The sequence below is a fragment of the Rhinoraja longicauda genome, chromosome 30, assembly GCF_053455715.1.
Source record: "Rhinoraja longicauda isolate Sanriku21f chromosome 30, sRhiLon1.1, whole genome shotgun sequence".
In the NCBI taxonomy this organism is placed as follows: domain Eukaryota; kingdom Metazoa; phylum Chordata; class Chondrichthyes; order Rajiformes; family Arhynchobatidae; genus Rhinoraja; species Rhinoraja longicauda.
Genome location: NC_135982.1, coordinates 13,089,192 through 13,104,512, shown reverse-complemented (window position 1 = coordinate 13,104,512; position 15,321 = coordinate 13,089,192). Strand labels below are relative to the sequence as shown.

At 39.1% G+C, this 15,321-nt stretch overlaps 1 protein-coding gene across 4 annotated transcripts; it reads left to right on the top strand.

The window, feature by feature from the left end:
- Nucleotides 1–155: 155 nt before the first annotated feature.
- On the top strand, nt 156–15,321 carry LOC144608163 (cyclin-L1-like). 4 transcript variants are annotated; one of them, XM_078425603.1, is made up of 11 exons: nt 156–375; nt 1,187–1,261; nt 2,292–2,401; nt 4,939–5,059; nt 7,276–7,340; nt 9,810–9,909; nt 10,075–10,179; nt 10,288–10,429; nt 12,678–12,798; nt 13,013–13,105; nt 14,549–15,321. In XM_078425603.1, the coding sequence occupies exons 1-11, from the start codon at nt 175–177 to the stop codon at nt 14,868–14,870; spliced, it is 1,455 nt and encodes a 484-aa protein (XP_078281729.1). In that variant the 5' UTR covers nt 156–174; the 3' UTR covers nt 14,871–15,321. The 4 variants fall into 4 exon arrangements, with proteins under 4 accessions (XP_078281729.1, XP_078281728.1, XP_078281731.1 ...); XM_078425602.1 differs by having other exon boundaries at nt 14,504–15,321; XM_078425605.1 differs by having other exon boundaries at nt 13,013–13,125; nt 14,504–14,639.

Below are 15,321 nucleotides of genomic sequence, written 5' to 3'. Positions count from 1 at the left end.
TCGACATCACAAGAGCGAAGGGTGACTGTGATTGACAGCCTCCCGGCCATCGCGCAGCCAATCCCCAGACAGGGATCCGGCGAAAGGGCGCGGGTGAACCAATCGCAGAGGGTCTGGGCGGGACTTCCGGCACCGGCAGACTGACGGAAGGCGCGCGGACCGAGGAGACAGAAGATGGCGGCTAGTGGGATTTTGATCGGCGACAAGTTGTACTCTGGTATTGCTCTCACCCTAGAAAACTGTCTGATTTCCGAAGAAAAACTTTCTCTAACTGCCTCTATTACGGATGGATTGGATCGGGACGTGGAAACCGACCTGCGAATCGTGGGATGCGAGTTAATCCAAGCCGCCGGCATTTTGCTGAAACTACCTCAGGTAGGCCGCAGCAGCAGAGCGGCGCCTCCAAACGCAGGCCGTGCCTGTTCGCAGACATTTCACCAAAAGTGGTTGTGTTAGGTTATAAATATGTCTAGGTCAGCACTAGTGAGGGGTAGGTTTGCTCCATTTAGCGCGTGCGTCAAGGAGGGCTCGGAATCGGTGCGACAGGCGAAGAAGCTGGAATTACGGGATCGGTCGGGGTTGCGCTGCCGCTGGCATATTGAAGGGTCACACGTTGTTGAGCATTGGCGACATTTTCTATTGTCCACAAACGGCCCTCACTTGCAAAGTGGGAATGATGGGTTAGTGGCGGAAGGGCGGTGAACAGGAAATCGGGTCAAGGCCGCTACTTGACGCAGATCTTCACTGCCTTGACAAAATACAAAATCCATACCAATATTTATATCTAATGAGATTGTGAATTGGTTTCTAGAGTTAATTTGATTGTTTATGATTTTTTAATGTGCTTATGTGGATGGGAAATTATTTTCACTCGTTTCCTTAAAAAATAACTACGGTCGGAGTTGAGGTTTGGACGATTTGAGGTTTGGACTCTCGCTGAATCAACATTAGATGAAATATGCATAATGGTAACGTCAACTCCATGTTCCACTTTATTTGTCGTTACCATTCGCCCTTTACTGTATTTACCTCTGCCTTTTTAAGAACAAAGAAGCAGGGTCTTCTACTCTAAATTAAAATCAAGAACAAAACTGGATACTGTAAATCTGAAATAAAACAAATATAAGTTTTATTAAAGTGGAAGGCACACTGGATTTGTTAGATAATTACAATTTCTTTGATTTAGGTGGCAATGGCAACTGGGCAAGTTTTATTTCAGCGGTTCTTCTATTCAAAATCCTTTGTGAAACATCCCATGGAGGTAAGAATTAATACAATTTTATAAGTAATCTGGTTACAGAAAGATATTCAATCATAAATGCAAAGATACTTCCGTAATGTGTCCATGTAAATTTTAAATGTCGCCTGGAGAAATATGAAGATGTACCTTATCTGGCAGCCAATCTCAACAGCTAACTATCAGATAAACCTTTCTGCCTTTCTTGTGACAAAGAAATGGAATAGACTACTTAAGATTGACAGGAATTTGCATGTAATCTGTCATCTGACCATGTCCATTGTCTTTATTGCAATTGTGTTAATTCTTGGAATAATTACAAAGTAATTATAAGAATATTTGGTTTGTATGGGAAGTTTGCATGATTTCTGAAATCCTGTAGTCCACTTAAGGTCTTGATTACTTTTCCATGAGTCTAATCATGTTTGAAGTATCTAAATCTGCATTATAATTATGTAAATTCCAATGGAGTCCCATCAGATACATCAAAACAACTGTTGCTGTTATCACTGCAATCTCTTCAGAACTTCTATGATTAAAGTGTGTATTTTTGATTTGAAGGTGAAAAACACATGTAGCCCCCCCCAAAAAAATAATTCTCTGGAAGTATGAATTTCACACTGTATTTACAGTGCAAATCTAAAAAGTCAGGAAATCCTGTGTTGGCAAATCCTGAAGTATCATTGGCTATCAACGGTGAAAGTAAAAAATCCTATCGCTCTTAGAAGTGCATGTATGATCTTTGATTTTAATATAGGACATTAACTACACAAAAACAGATTCTGTTAAACGTTTAACACTGTTGAAATGTAATAATTGATCGCCTGTGTAACAAGTTGAAATCAATCTAATCGATGTTTGCAGCAGCTTAGCCATTGCTCAAAGGCTTTGTTTAAAATGTGCTTCAATTTTAAAAAACAAAGACGTAACCTATTTTTGATGAATTGGGAGGTGGAAAGACAAATGTCCAGATACATGGCCTGGGAAAGAATTTAAAATTGGTCATTTGTAATTAAATATAACTTGAAAGTTAATACTTTCTCTTCCACCATAGATATTATCGATGGCTTGTGTTCATTTGGCCTCCAAAATCGAGGAAGATCCCAGGCGCATTCGAGATGTTATCAATGTATTTCATCATTTAAGAAAACTCAGGGAGAAGAAGTAAGTTATGCACATTTATAGTTTTGCAAGAATAAAAATTATTTAATACAAAAGGTGAGTAGTTGCAGAAGAAGCTGCTAATTTCAGCAACCTTCTAATTGAAAAAGTTTGGGCACTAATTAAAATTGGAGAAAATGGATCACTGCCTCGTCAGGAAACATGCTGCTCTGCTCAGGTAAAACACATTTTCAGTGATAAATTTGTTATTGAAATTCCATGAAAACCCTAATCTGTTTTAACATTTTTGAAATGGGTGACTAATACTTTGGTTATTGAAGCCATTTTTTTCCAAGCAGGTAAATAACCGTAGTTATTTTCTTACAATGCCCAGGATTAGAGATGGAGGAATTGTCCTAGGCGACAACAATAAACAGACTGGGCTTCTAACATCAAGCAGATACGAGAATGAGGGTTTATTTAACTAAAACATAAGCGTTCCTTCAGGACTAGACTGGTTAGATGTGGAATTAATGTTTCTCTTGGCTGGTATATCTCTTGAGGTTCTACTATGTAAATAAGAGGATATTGATGACAAAAAAACCTCTTGGCTGGAAATTAATGAATTATTAGAATTTTCTATCCAAATGGGTTGGAGGGACTCAGTGATTAAGTATGTTCAAGATGGATTGATAGATTTATAGATATTAATGGAATTGAGGTGGAGGTTCAATGCAGGAAAGTGGTGCTAAGGTAAGAGATACATCAAGATCATATGGCAGGATAGAGCTGGAATGAAGGACAAATTCCAACTTCGTTGTTCTATCTAATTGCATACACATCATTTATGGATAGATTTAAGTTATTCTTGTTAGAATGCCTGAGAACTTTAATAGCAGACCTCCCAACCCGTCCGAATTTGCCGGAAAGTTTCCGTTTTCTTATTTCACTTCCGCCATTCTGATTTCACCTCACATTTTTCTGCAAAGCACATCCTTCGCCGCTGGCCCGGCCTCGGCTCGCTGCTGGCCCAGCCTTGCTGCATAGCGTGAGGTCCGTTGATGTTAAGAGGGGAGGGGGGAGTGCGTGGGGCAGAGGAAGGAATGGGGAGGGGGGGATAAGGGGAGGAGGGGGGGATAAGGGGAGGAGGGGGGGATAAGGGGAGGAGGGGGGGATAAGGGGAGGAGGGGGGGATAAGGGGAGGAGGGGGGGATAAGGGGAGGAGGGGGGATAAGGGGAGGAGGGGGGGATAAGGGGAGGAGGGGGGGATAAGGGGAGGAGGGGGGGATAAGGGGAGGAGGGGGGGATAAGGGGAGGATAAGGGGAGGAGGGGGATAAGGGGAGGAGGGGGGGATAAGGGGAGGAGGGGGGGATAAGGGGAGGAGGGGGGGATAAGGGGAGGAGGGGGGGATAAGGGGAGGAGGGGGGGATAAGGGGAGGAGGGGGGGATAAGGGGAGGAGGGGGGGATAAGGGGAGGAGGGGGGGATAAGGGGAGGAGGGGGGGATAAGGGGAGGAGGGGGGGATAAGGGGAGGAGGGGGGGATAAGGGGAGGAGGGGGGATAAGGGGAGGAGGGGGGGATAAGGGGAGGAGGGGGGGATAAGGGGAGGAGGGGGGGATAAGGGGAGATGGGGGGGATAAGGGGAGGAGGGGGGGATAAGGGGAGGAGGGGGGGAGAAGAGGGGAGAAGGGGGGGGGGTCCGTTGATGTTAAGAGGGGAGGGGGGAGTGCGTGGGGCAGAGGAAGGAATGGGGAGGGGGGGATAAGAGGAGGGGAGGGGGGGATAAGAGGAGGGGGGGAGGGGGAAGAAGGGAGGGGAGTGTGGGGGGGGACATGGACCGTTGTGATTTGCTGTTGAAGACCACTGGAGCAAGTATGTCTTCAATGAAATTAGGTATGTGCAGTTTTAAATGAAACTCTTTCTTCATAACTTAGTCATACATTTTATGACCATTGTTCTTTTGTTTAATAGCAAGAGAATTGGGATGTGTAAGGAAAAAGCAAAATAGAAAAAACATAACAATTTTTTCTTTGTGTTGTAAAAAGTATTTCTGTTCAATAACCTTTCTATAAATAGCAGAAAATACTCATGATAGGCCTGACATTGTACATGTAGTCCAAGAACTGCAGACTGTTGGAAATAATAGTCGTTTTTCACACATGAATGTAGCGCAATGCGTATGCGCATTTGGCGTGCATACTTTTTTTTGCTGAAAAGTTGCATTACGTGCCATATTATGAATTTTGATGTAAAATTCTGAATTTTGGACATCAAAATTATGAATTTGTAAAATCAAATGTTGGGAAGTCTAATAGTAAACTAAATTTCTGGACTGAACTGACATCTTTCGACATGATAGGCATGTCATTGAAATTAATATGACTGTGAAGTAACTTATTAAAAATCTTAAAGGAAGCAATACAAGTGTTATTGGGTCTCGAAAAGGTATTAAGATTTAAGGTTCACTTAGTTGAACGTGTCCCAAAATTAAAAGCCATGCTTATTAATATGGTCATGCAAGTATATTTATAGCTAATGTTTGCGATTTGAGTATAGGACCATTATTTATCAAGGCTGATGTTTTTCTGTTTTGTCAAAGACCTCCTGTGCCACTTCCTTTGGATCAGAGTTATGTCAACCTAAAGAACCAAGTCATCAAGGCAGAAAGACGAGTGCTAAAGGAGCTGGGATTCTGTGTTCATGTCAAGCATCCACATAAGGTCTGTTGAGTTAATTGCTATTTGGGATAATTGAAATGGTTAACAAATTCAGTTTACTCCAGCATTAATTTGGATATAAAAGTTGATCTGTTACTTGTTCTTCCTTTAATCAACATCAAGCCATCAAAGAGATGGACATCATTTATTTTCAACTTTTTGCCATCTCTTGAGCATGTAAATTTTCTTAAATAGTTGAAGTCCAGAGGATAATCAAGCCCAAATCTTACTGTAATATTTTCGCAGCCATTTGCACTTTCTTTTAGGATGTCAGAAATTCTCTGTTTATTTTCTCTGGCTGTATCCTTTCAAAGGGAAAACAGCAAATTTGTTTAAACACAATGTATTACAATGGTAATAGTGAGGCACTGAAGATTGATAGTCTTGGCAGTTCTAGTTTGCCATTTGACCATAGGGTTGCATCTTCTGATAAAACGGACTCTTGCGAATTTCAAATGTTCTTAAACATGTCTGGATGTTAAATGTAATTAAAGTCTTGATTTAAAAAAATAAAATGCTAATCACAGAAATCTGAAATTAAAACGTAATGCACAATATTCAACAGGTCAGGTAGCTGTGGAAAAGGGAATATAAGAAATAGATGTGAAAATCGGCCCTTGTATCCCTCTGCCACTTAGTCAGGTTATAGTTGATCTTTCATCTCAGTGCTTCCCTGCATCCACATATCCTATTATCCTGTAGGTAAAGAAGTTTATCTCTGCCCTGGATGGCTACCCCCTTACATTGAGACTGTGGCATATGGAAATCTATATGTTTCTGTTGGATTTATTTTAGTTTTACTGGATGTCAAAACAACTAAATGTAACATCTGAAATGAAAAGTAATTACTAACATTGGAATGTCAATGGATGTGCCAACTGGATCAGAATATAAAGTTAGGTTCTTGCGGCTCTCCTTTCCCATCCATTGCTTGTACATATCTACTTGCTAGATAAGTAGTGCTCCACTGCAGAAGTGCTTGTGGTATGCTTATTATTCTATATTTATGAAGAAGTACAGATTTTGATGTGCATTTAAATGCAAACTGAACCGCTAGTGGTTTATCATGATAGGCACAAATGTGGTGAGGTACAAGCACTATGAAGATTTTGCTTGCAAGAGTATCAAAGACCGACAGCACACCCATAAATTGCACATAAATTCTACAAAGATAGTGAAAAGAAAAAAGACTAGCACAAAACATAATTAGAAGACAAGTCCACGATAATGCAAGAGGCGATCCACAGTGTTCAATTGCTGAGGTAGATTAGGATTGTGCAAGTTGGTTCAAGAACCTGATGGTTGTAGGAAAGTACCTGTTCCTGAACCTGGTGGTGTAGGACTTCAGGTTTCTGTATCTCTTGCCCTAACTGAGCAATGAGAATGGCTGGATGATGATGAGAGATGAGAGCCATTGTCTCCATGTAGATGTTTTTAATGGTGGACCAGGTGGAGTCTAGCACTTTGCAGCATGTTGCTTTTCTGTGTGATGAACTTCTTGTACCTGGCAATGATGCAACCAGTCAGAATTTTTTTTTAATGGTAGGCCTGTTTCATCAATGCATAGAGGGAGAAAACACGTCTACTGTTATCTGTCCATTGGGTATTATTTATCCAGTCTAGCAAACTTGCATTCAAAAAAGTTTTTACTAAATAGAACACAACAGATGAAGACTGACTGTCTCTGGATAACTGAATACAAGAGGCTGAAAATCTCAAAGTTCACTGTCTACACATTTTATTAACCTTTCTGCAATGTGAAAATTGCTTTACTTCCCAGCAGTTCTGAGGGAAATTACTGAAGTACAAGCAAATACATGTGAGGAAGAAGGGCTTGACTCCACTTGAATTTAACTCTACTGACATCAACACAAAAATCCCATGGTTGTTTAGTAATTGATTTAATGAACTTTATTTCACCAGGACAACTTTGGTCACTATTTTTCCTCTTGCAATTCAAATGAGGAAAGCTGAGGTAAATATTCAACTATGGCTGGAACTCGTTAACATTGAGAATTCAGTGTTTTGCTGCCAGCGTTGTGGTCCATTGTCGTGGAGCAGAGCTACTGTGTGCTAACAAAAAGTGTAGTTTATTTTTGATATGCTACTTATCTGAAAAATCTAAACAGCTCATGCAAAAGATGTATTGGGTTGTTTAAAACCACACTGTTAATGACTGACTGAGGTTCAGTTGTAACTCTGTAACCTGTATCTTCCAGATTATCGTAATGTACCTTCAGGTGTTAGAATGTGAACGTAACCGGCCTCTGGTCCAGACTGCATGGTAAGTTTATCTTCTGTTTTTATAAGATAACCAGCGAAGACAGTGGCAGAAATATGTATCCATGTTTCTCTCTTCTCCCTCCCAGCACTTCACTGTGCACCATTTCCTAGTTCAGAGGTTTCCAAACCCCACTTCAGACTTTTGATTTTGCCGCCTAACACACCTTCCTGCCCACATTCTCCATTATGGTAATACATATCATTTATTTTTTATTTGTGCAGTCCCCAAGTTTGGGAAACCTATGAAGCTTATGGGAGGTTGCAACCTTTAACAGGATGCAAGAGAGTTCTTGGGGTGGCTGCTCCAAATTTAGGAAAGTATCAAATGAAAATCTCTTGGGTGGAGAGGCACTTTATCTTTCTGTTCGTCTCTTGACATGAGGCCAAGGTCAGAAAGTTACCATGTGGGAAACATGGTAAACAAATGAAGCCTTATTTCTGCCCAGGAATATTGTGCTATTACACCTGTAATGACATCTATTCATTGGCATTAATTCCAAAAATCAGGGGAATATTGTGCTTTGTTCACTTTTACAGGTGGGATGATGTGATTTGTTGAACTGTTGTCAAATATAGTGCCTAATTTATGTAAAAATCAAAATTGGATAATGTTTCATATTTCTGCTTACTCGTCTTTTTTGGCTGGTGTAGCATTTGCTTAATCGAGAACCCATTTTAACTTCTCTTTTTTTCTACTCTTTCGATCAAAGGGTAGACCCTGATGGTAAGTGACTAAGACTTCTGAACTGCCCTCCAAGCACTTTGATGCCAGGATGGCCCTAACTGGCTGCCACTTTGAACCAATCCATTGCAGGTTCTTCTCCAAGAAGGCTGACTGTCTAGTGAGAGGTGGTATATAGTAACTGGCCAACTGCTTCTTGTGTTAAACAAATATTTCTTTAATTAATGGAATTTTAAAATACGTATTGTTTTATAAATAGTAAAATATTAATTTTTTTAATAATAATTTTGTATCTAATTTTAATGTGTACATGTCATTTGATTAGAAGAAAAGTGTAACTTTTATTAATTGCTGTAACAGAAGAAACCCTAATCAAAGACTGTTGATGAGACTGTTGAATCTCTTCTGACTGTTGTGCAGCAACTGTGATATCTTGCAGCTTCTCGATTTCTGATTTGGCTGAATCTTGATTACTGGGACTGTCAAGAAGAATGATTCTCGGCCATTATTCCTGAAGAAGCCTGGGGAGAATTGAACGTGCTGTCATGAGTATTTGGATCAAATGTGACAATTATTAATGAGCACTTCCGTGATAATCTGATTATGAGGCCCATAAAATGGGATAAGGACTTCTACCAAGTATACAAAAAAATTGGTCATGTCAATCTTTATTCTGTACAGATGTGAGAAGATGACTGGAATATTGTGACTAGAACAATGCCAGTGCATGGAAAGTTATTTATTTTGTAAATTACATTCATTGTGATCAAGGAGACAAGTTCAGATATTCTAGCATGGATCGTTATTTCAAGACTTTCATTAAATGTGGTTATTTTAAGTATGTCTTACTTTTACATTGCATGTCTTGAGTTGTATTGGTTTATCACACGAGAGCAGGCCAGTGTGTAGATCAGCTCAGAGGTTAAAATGGGTTCTCTGCAGTTTACTTTTATTTTGTGTTCATTACCATACAGGGCTCAAAATGCTTTATGTAATATGTGATGGTGATTTTTAAATGACTTATTCAATATAATTACAGAAAAATAAACTTCTGATAATACTTTTTAACTAAGAGTTTACAGCAAAAAGTAATTGCAGGATTTTAGTAAAAAAATATAATCATTTACAAATAATGCATTGTAAGCAGCAATCTGGTGTCCAGTGACGAATGGTATTGGAAACCTGGCATTTGATTTACAATGTAGGTAATTCTGGAAATCAGTTTGAACACCTGCCTTGACTGATTTGAAAATGGTCAACTCCTAACTTATGGAAATTATTTGGATTCCAGAGAATTTTGGATACAAATTTTTCAATATGATGTCATGGGAGATTTAATAGCTCAGTAAATGTTCAGTTCATTATATAATATTGATAAATCTATTTCATATCTGCTTAATCTGAAGATTAACTGGTGTGTTGTGTGGGAACTGTAAAGATGAAAGGATTGGATCCATATGTCCCAGAGTGGTTTAATTTATATTTTGAGAATCTGCCAAGCACACAGACATTATTTGCTTACACTGTGGAGCTCGTAGAGGATACAGATATTTTACGGGTATTTTGTCTCAATTAGCAAATGTTATAGTTGAGTCAATCTGCATCTTTGAAAAGCATTGGTCATCTCCAGATTTTTTTTTAGTTAATCAACGTCGTTGGTTGAGTTAAAACAGTAGCAGAAAATCGAGCATTTTGAACCCTGTTTGGCTCTTTAATTTAAACCAGTTATTCTGAGAAACTAGTGGTATATTGGGTGGGTTGCCGCAACGTTTTTATTATCTATTTCAGGAATTATATGAACGATAGTCTGCGAACAGATGTGTTTGTCCGGTACCATCCAGAGACCATTGCCTGTGCCTGCATCTACTTGGCTGCTAGGGCACTTGAGGTTGGTGAACATTTGCTTTTTCTTGCAAACGTAGACCATTCTTTTGCATAAATGAAGTATGAAGATGTGCTGTTTATTATAATTAATATTTTCAGTTGCACTAAAAATAATAAATTCTGCTAAGTTAATGTAATAGCTATGTAATTTAGTTCAACTCTTTTTCAGATTCCACTTCCAAATCATCCCCATTGGTTTTTATTATTTGGGACCAGTGAAGAAGAAATGAGAGAGATCTGTGTTAAAATTTTAAAGCTCTACACCAGGAAAAAGGTATGGAACTTTTGGGTGTAAATTAGTTGGATTGCTCAAACTAGTTTATCATTGAAATTAAATCCAATGAAACTTGATGCTAAATTTGGATGTTGATTATACTTGTAGGCAAACTTGGACTACCTTGACAGTGAAGTTGAAAAGCGGAAGGTGGCTCTTCAAGAAGCAAAAGCAAAAGCTAAGGGCCTTTTGCCAGATGGTACCCCTGCTTTAGAGGCCCCACCTGGCTTCTCTCCATCTTCAAAGCCAGGTCTGAACTTTCATGGAAAACTAAAACTAACTTTAATTCTTTTTTATTTAAACTCCAACTAATCACATTTTTAGTATTTGAAAATTACTTCAAACTTTTTGTGATAACGTATAGTACTCCAACAGTCGTGATAACTAATCAGAATACCCACAGTACACCAAAAACAACTGAATAACATCTTAAACAAAAATAAAATAATTTTCTAAAGAACAAATTCTCCTTTTATCCTATAAATGCAAATTTGTATTCCCCATTGAATCCTGGTGCATGATCTGAGAAGTCCTAGTTCTTGCTTTCCATCTGCTTCTACTCTGGTGCAAGTACTGGGATCTCAGCAAGAGATTATGGAGTTGCTTCTGTTTAAATGGATGCCGGAGAGTTTGTTCTGAACTGTAGGCATTTACTGCCATATCCTCAGAATCTTGGACCTTTTGAGGCAGGTGTAGGCAGAGAAAGAGCGCTAGATAGGACCTTCAGTCCACCGCGTCCTCATCGACCAGCGATCCCTGTACACTAATTCTGAACACTAGACACTCACACTAGAGATAATTTACAGAAGCTAATTAACCAACCAACCTGTACGTCTTTAGAATGTGGCAGGAAACCATAGCACCAAGAGGAAACCCACAACGTCACAGGGAGAGTATACAAACTGTATAGACAGCACTCGTAATCAGGATGGAACCTGGGTCTCTGTTGCTGTAAGGCAGCAAATCTACCGTTGCGACACTGCCGCCCTTAAGGGATAGGGATTTTCAGTTTTACCTTGCTGTGGAATATAAGAGTTAAATTTCTGGTGAGACCAGTGGATTTAACATCTTTAATTCCCATTAATTCGTTTAACGAACAGTAATTTCTTTGAACTGCTCATTTACCTGTGGCCTTGCGACATCCACTATTTTTGGGAACTTATTTGTTTTGTCATCTGTGAGGACAAGCAGAAAATTTATGCAGTTTATCTGCTTTTTGCTTTTTTCCCCCAATATGATTTTTATTTCACTTCTTGTAGAGTTCCGAAAATGTATTTGTTAAATTTACTGGTGATTCAAAGATAGGAAAGAGTGAGGAGGACATAGATGTCACAAAAAATATAGTCTGTTGAGTGAGCAAAGATTTGGCGAATACAGTATAATGTTGGATAAATAAAGTATCTTACCTAAATGGTAAGAGATTGCAGGGGATCTGGGTTATATGTGCATTGTTCATAAAATACTATTTTGCAGTATAGCAAATAATTGGGGAATCCAAGAAAATTCTGTTTGTTGCCGGGAAATGGGAAACAAAAGTAGGAAGACTATGCTTGTTATATAGGACTTTGGCGAGACCACATCTGGAGAAACATGTATGGTATTGGTCCTTATTTGAGGAAGGATGCAAGTATTGGAAGCAGGTTGGAGAACATTTAGTACACTGTTACGTGGAATGAGTGGGTTATTTTATAACGAGAGGTTGGACAGGCTGGTTTATATCTGTCGGAGTTGAGAACAGTTAGAGGGGCCTTGACTGAAGCAAAGCAGACCCTGAGTGATCTGATTGTTCTCCCACTGTCTTCCTGTCCACCTATATCCTTTCTTTGTTCCCCCCCGCCCCTCCCCCCCCGACATCAGTCTGAAGAAGGGTCTCGACCCAAAACGTCACCCATTCCCCCTCTCCTCGATGCTGCCTGACCTGTTGAGTTACTCCAGCATTTTGTGATACCTTGATTGTGGAGGATGTTTCCTCTTGTTGAGAGAATAAAGAAATAGAATCACTGGTTTAAAAAAAGGAGTTACTCATTTGAGAGATGAGGCAGAATTTTTCTCCAGTGTTGTGGATTTTGGTCGTCATACTTGAGGAGAAATGTTCTTGCATTGAGAGTGGTTCATGGAAGGTTCATTAAGCATCTCTTAGTAAACCTTCCATGAACCGCTCCCAATGCAAGAACATTTCTCCTCATGCATGACTAATCAGTCAACAAGGGTTGACTAATCTGGAATGAATGAGAAGTTTAGTCCTTAAAAGTCTTAAAAGAGTTCTGAAGAATAAAACAAAAGTAATCACATTGAAAAGCACAAGATGTTAATGGGTCAACTGAAAATCTCAAAGCTAATGGACCTTTGTTTGGCATGTTTATTAAAGGTTCTGGAGCCAATGTGGTTAATGGAATTAAAATTAAGTCATGATCCAATTCAAAGGCAGAATAAGATTGAGGGGCTAAATATTATTCTCCTGTTCTATTTTGATTTATTTCCAAATTCATTCTTTTCAGATTCTCCAAAGGATGGTAAATTTGAAAAACCTTCACCACTGTCCATTCAGGCAATGAAGAATGCTCGAAGAAAACTGGATGAGGAAGAGAAATGGCACCGATCTACCAGTCCGTTAAATGGGTGAGCAAGATCCACCTCAATTAAGTTTGTTAATGTTAATATTAATGACTTTATGGACAGTAATAAATTCAGTAACAACTGAAAATTATACGTTAAAATTACTTAGCTTTCCCAAAAATTCACTAACGACAGCAGTTTGTCAATAGATTTTCAAATAAAATCTATGTGTGCAACTCCTGCATTGCAATGACCGTGGTATTTTTTGGGTTTCTAGTGTTCAAAAAGGGAAAAGCAGCAGAAGTCGAAGCAGAAGCAAAGATCGTAATTATTCACGATCTCGCTCCAGGTCGCATTCCCCGAGGAGGCGGTGAGTTCAAAACTTGAAATGTCAGTACTTTGCTAGTTTTCTGTCATATAATTCTCTTGATTGTCTCTTAGGACATTTGTATAAGCAAAATGTAAAAAGTCAAGTCCGTGTGACTGTGGGTCTCCTCTGGATTCCTGCTCACAATCGAAGAGCAATCACTTGAGGTTTATCATTTCAATGAATTGGAGAAAAAGTCATAATTTTAAAGCTACATGTGGCCTCGGAATTGAGCAGGTTTCTTATTTCTCCCATTCCTCTCCTTGCATCCTTGAATTTACTATTAAAACAATATTGCTTGTGCAATAGCAATAAGAAATGGTTAAATCCTATGTGGAGAATTCTATTGGATAAAGTCAGTAATTTTGACATGAATACAGTGGATTAAACATGGACCAGGGGTTTGACTTTGAATATTATGTTTTGACTTTGAATGCCTGCTTCTGTACATAAGGGTTTGCTATTCTTACTTTTGTTATTTAACATTTTTATTATTTTGATGAGACTTGGTTAATTATATTTAACAAAGTTTTAGATCTTAGCACAAACTTGGGAATGCTGCAACTTTTCAATTTTTGAAACTGATCAATTTCTATGCTGGTGGAACTGCTGTTTATGTATTCAGACCTATGCTTCTTTAGGCTACACGAAATGCTATTACCTATTATGTGTTGTGTGAACTTTAGCTGCTGCTGCTGTTTGTTGATCAGAAATCGTTTTAAATGATTTCCCCAATAACACTAAAGTGGCCATGTACTTTGGAAGTCTGGTTAATCTGACCATGAGACAAAGCATGAGATTCTGGCACAGACGAACATAGTTTGTGGGGCTGTCTTCACAACAGCGTGTTGCAAACTGATTGACAAAATGCTGGTGTTCGTAGCATCCTCTGTACACGTTGAAACAGCAGGAAATTACACTGAGAGCAGGAATTCTCTTCTTTTCTGGACATTAAATAGGCATTCTTAACCTTTGAAGGACATCTCTGCTCAAGGCCATCCCCAAGCTTGTGTGCAAACTGCTGGAATTAAATATAGCCAATCTCCCTCCTACTCTTGGACCAATTTGTTGGTATGCTTTAGAATGTAAATCACCCCTCCATAGGAGATTAGGAAATACGATAGACTGTAAGAGATTGCAACCTCCCGAATAATTTAAAACAATGAGCAGACTTTCAGGCTTCAGGAGTAAGCATTAACATGGTTAGATGAACTGGTTGGTTTGTGCTACTGCTACATACAAATATTACCTGTCCTCTGATATGTCACTGACTCTGCTATTGACTTCACTGGGCCACTAAGATGAGGGCATTTGCTCTTGAATGCATTCATTTATATTTTTACATTAATATTAATGAGAATAAACTATTAATTTATTTAAACAAGTGTCCTTTGTCTGCAGAAGAACGAGAAGTCACTCTGGATCTAACAGCTCTCAATCCCACAGCCATTCAAGAAGCCGCAGTGATTCCCCTCCACAACGACACAAACGAAACTCTCCTTACATTGGCAGGCAAAAAACAAAGGAATATGATGAAATGCGAGAATACAAATATAATTCCCACAAACGCAGGCGATCACACAGCAGGAGCTTCAGTAAAAGTTTGTCAAGATCCAGAAGCAGATCCAGAGAGCGTTTGGATTTTCCTCGGAAGCACAAAGAAAGTCGAAGTCACCATAGAGAACGAAGGCATGATCAATCTCGATCAAATGAAAGATCCGCAAAGCATCACAACAGTCACTCTAGTCATACTAGACACAGACGGTGATGGACTCTGCCTTGTATTACTCCAGGATTTATACATAATCTCTAAACTTTATTAGAGATTTAAATAGGTTCCTTTCTGTAAATTGCACTGCTAGTTTTGTCGTTTTCTGAAGGCAGATGCAGTGGCTCCTGCTGACAACAGTGTCTCGCCTAGAGCTGATCACTTTCATATTCAATTTTCTGAAACTTTTGGTGATGTACAGGTTTAGTCTTGTGTTATTTCAGAGTTTATTTATTTTTAATTTGCCAGTGTTAAATGTGATTTCAAATTTGCTTTCTAATTGTATATAAGGCCATAAACGTGTATGTGCATGCTTCTGTGTTGGGGCAAGAGCAAGAGAGAGTGAGAGTGTCCTTTGTGTTTCGTTCAGTTCATTGCACATTGTTGGCACTTTTAAAGGGGTGCCCAGTCAGGTGCCAATTTCATATTATAAAAATTAATTTAAAATCTC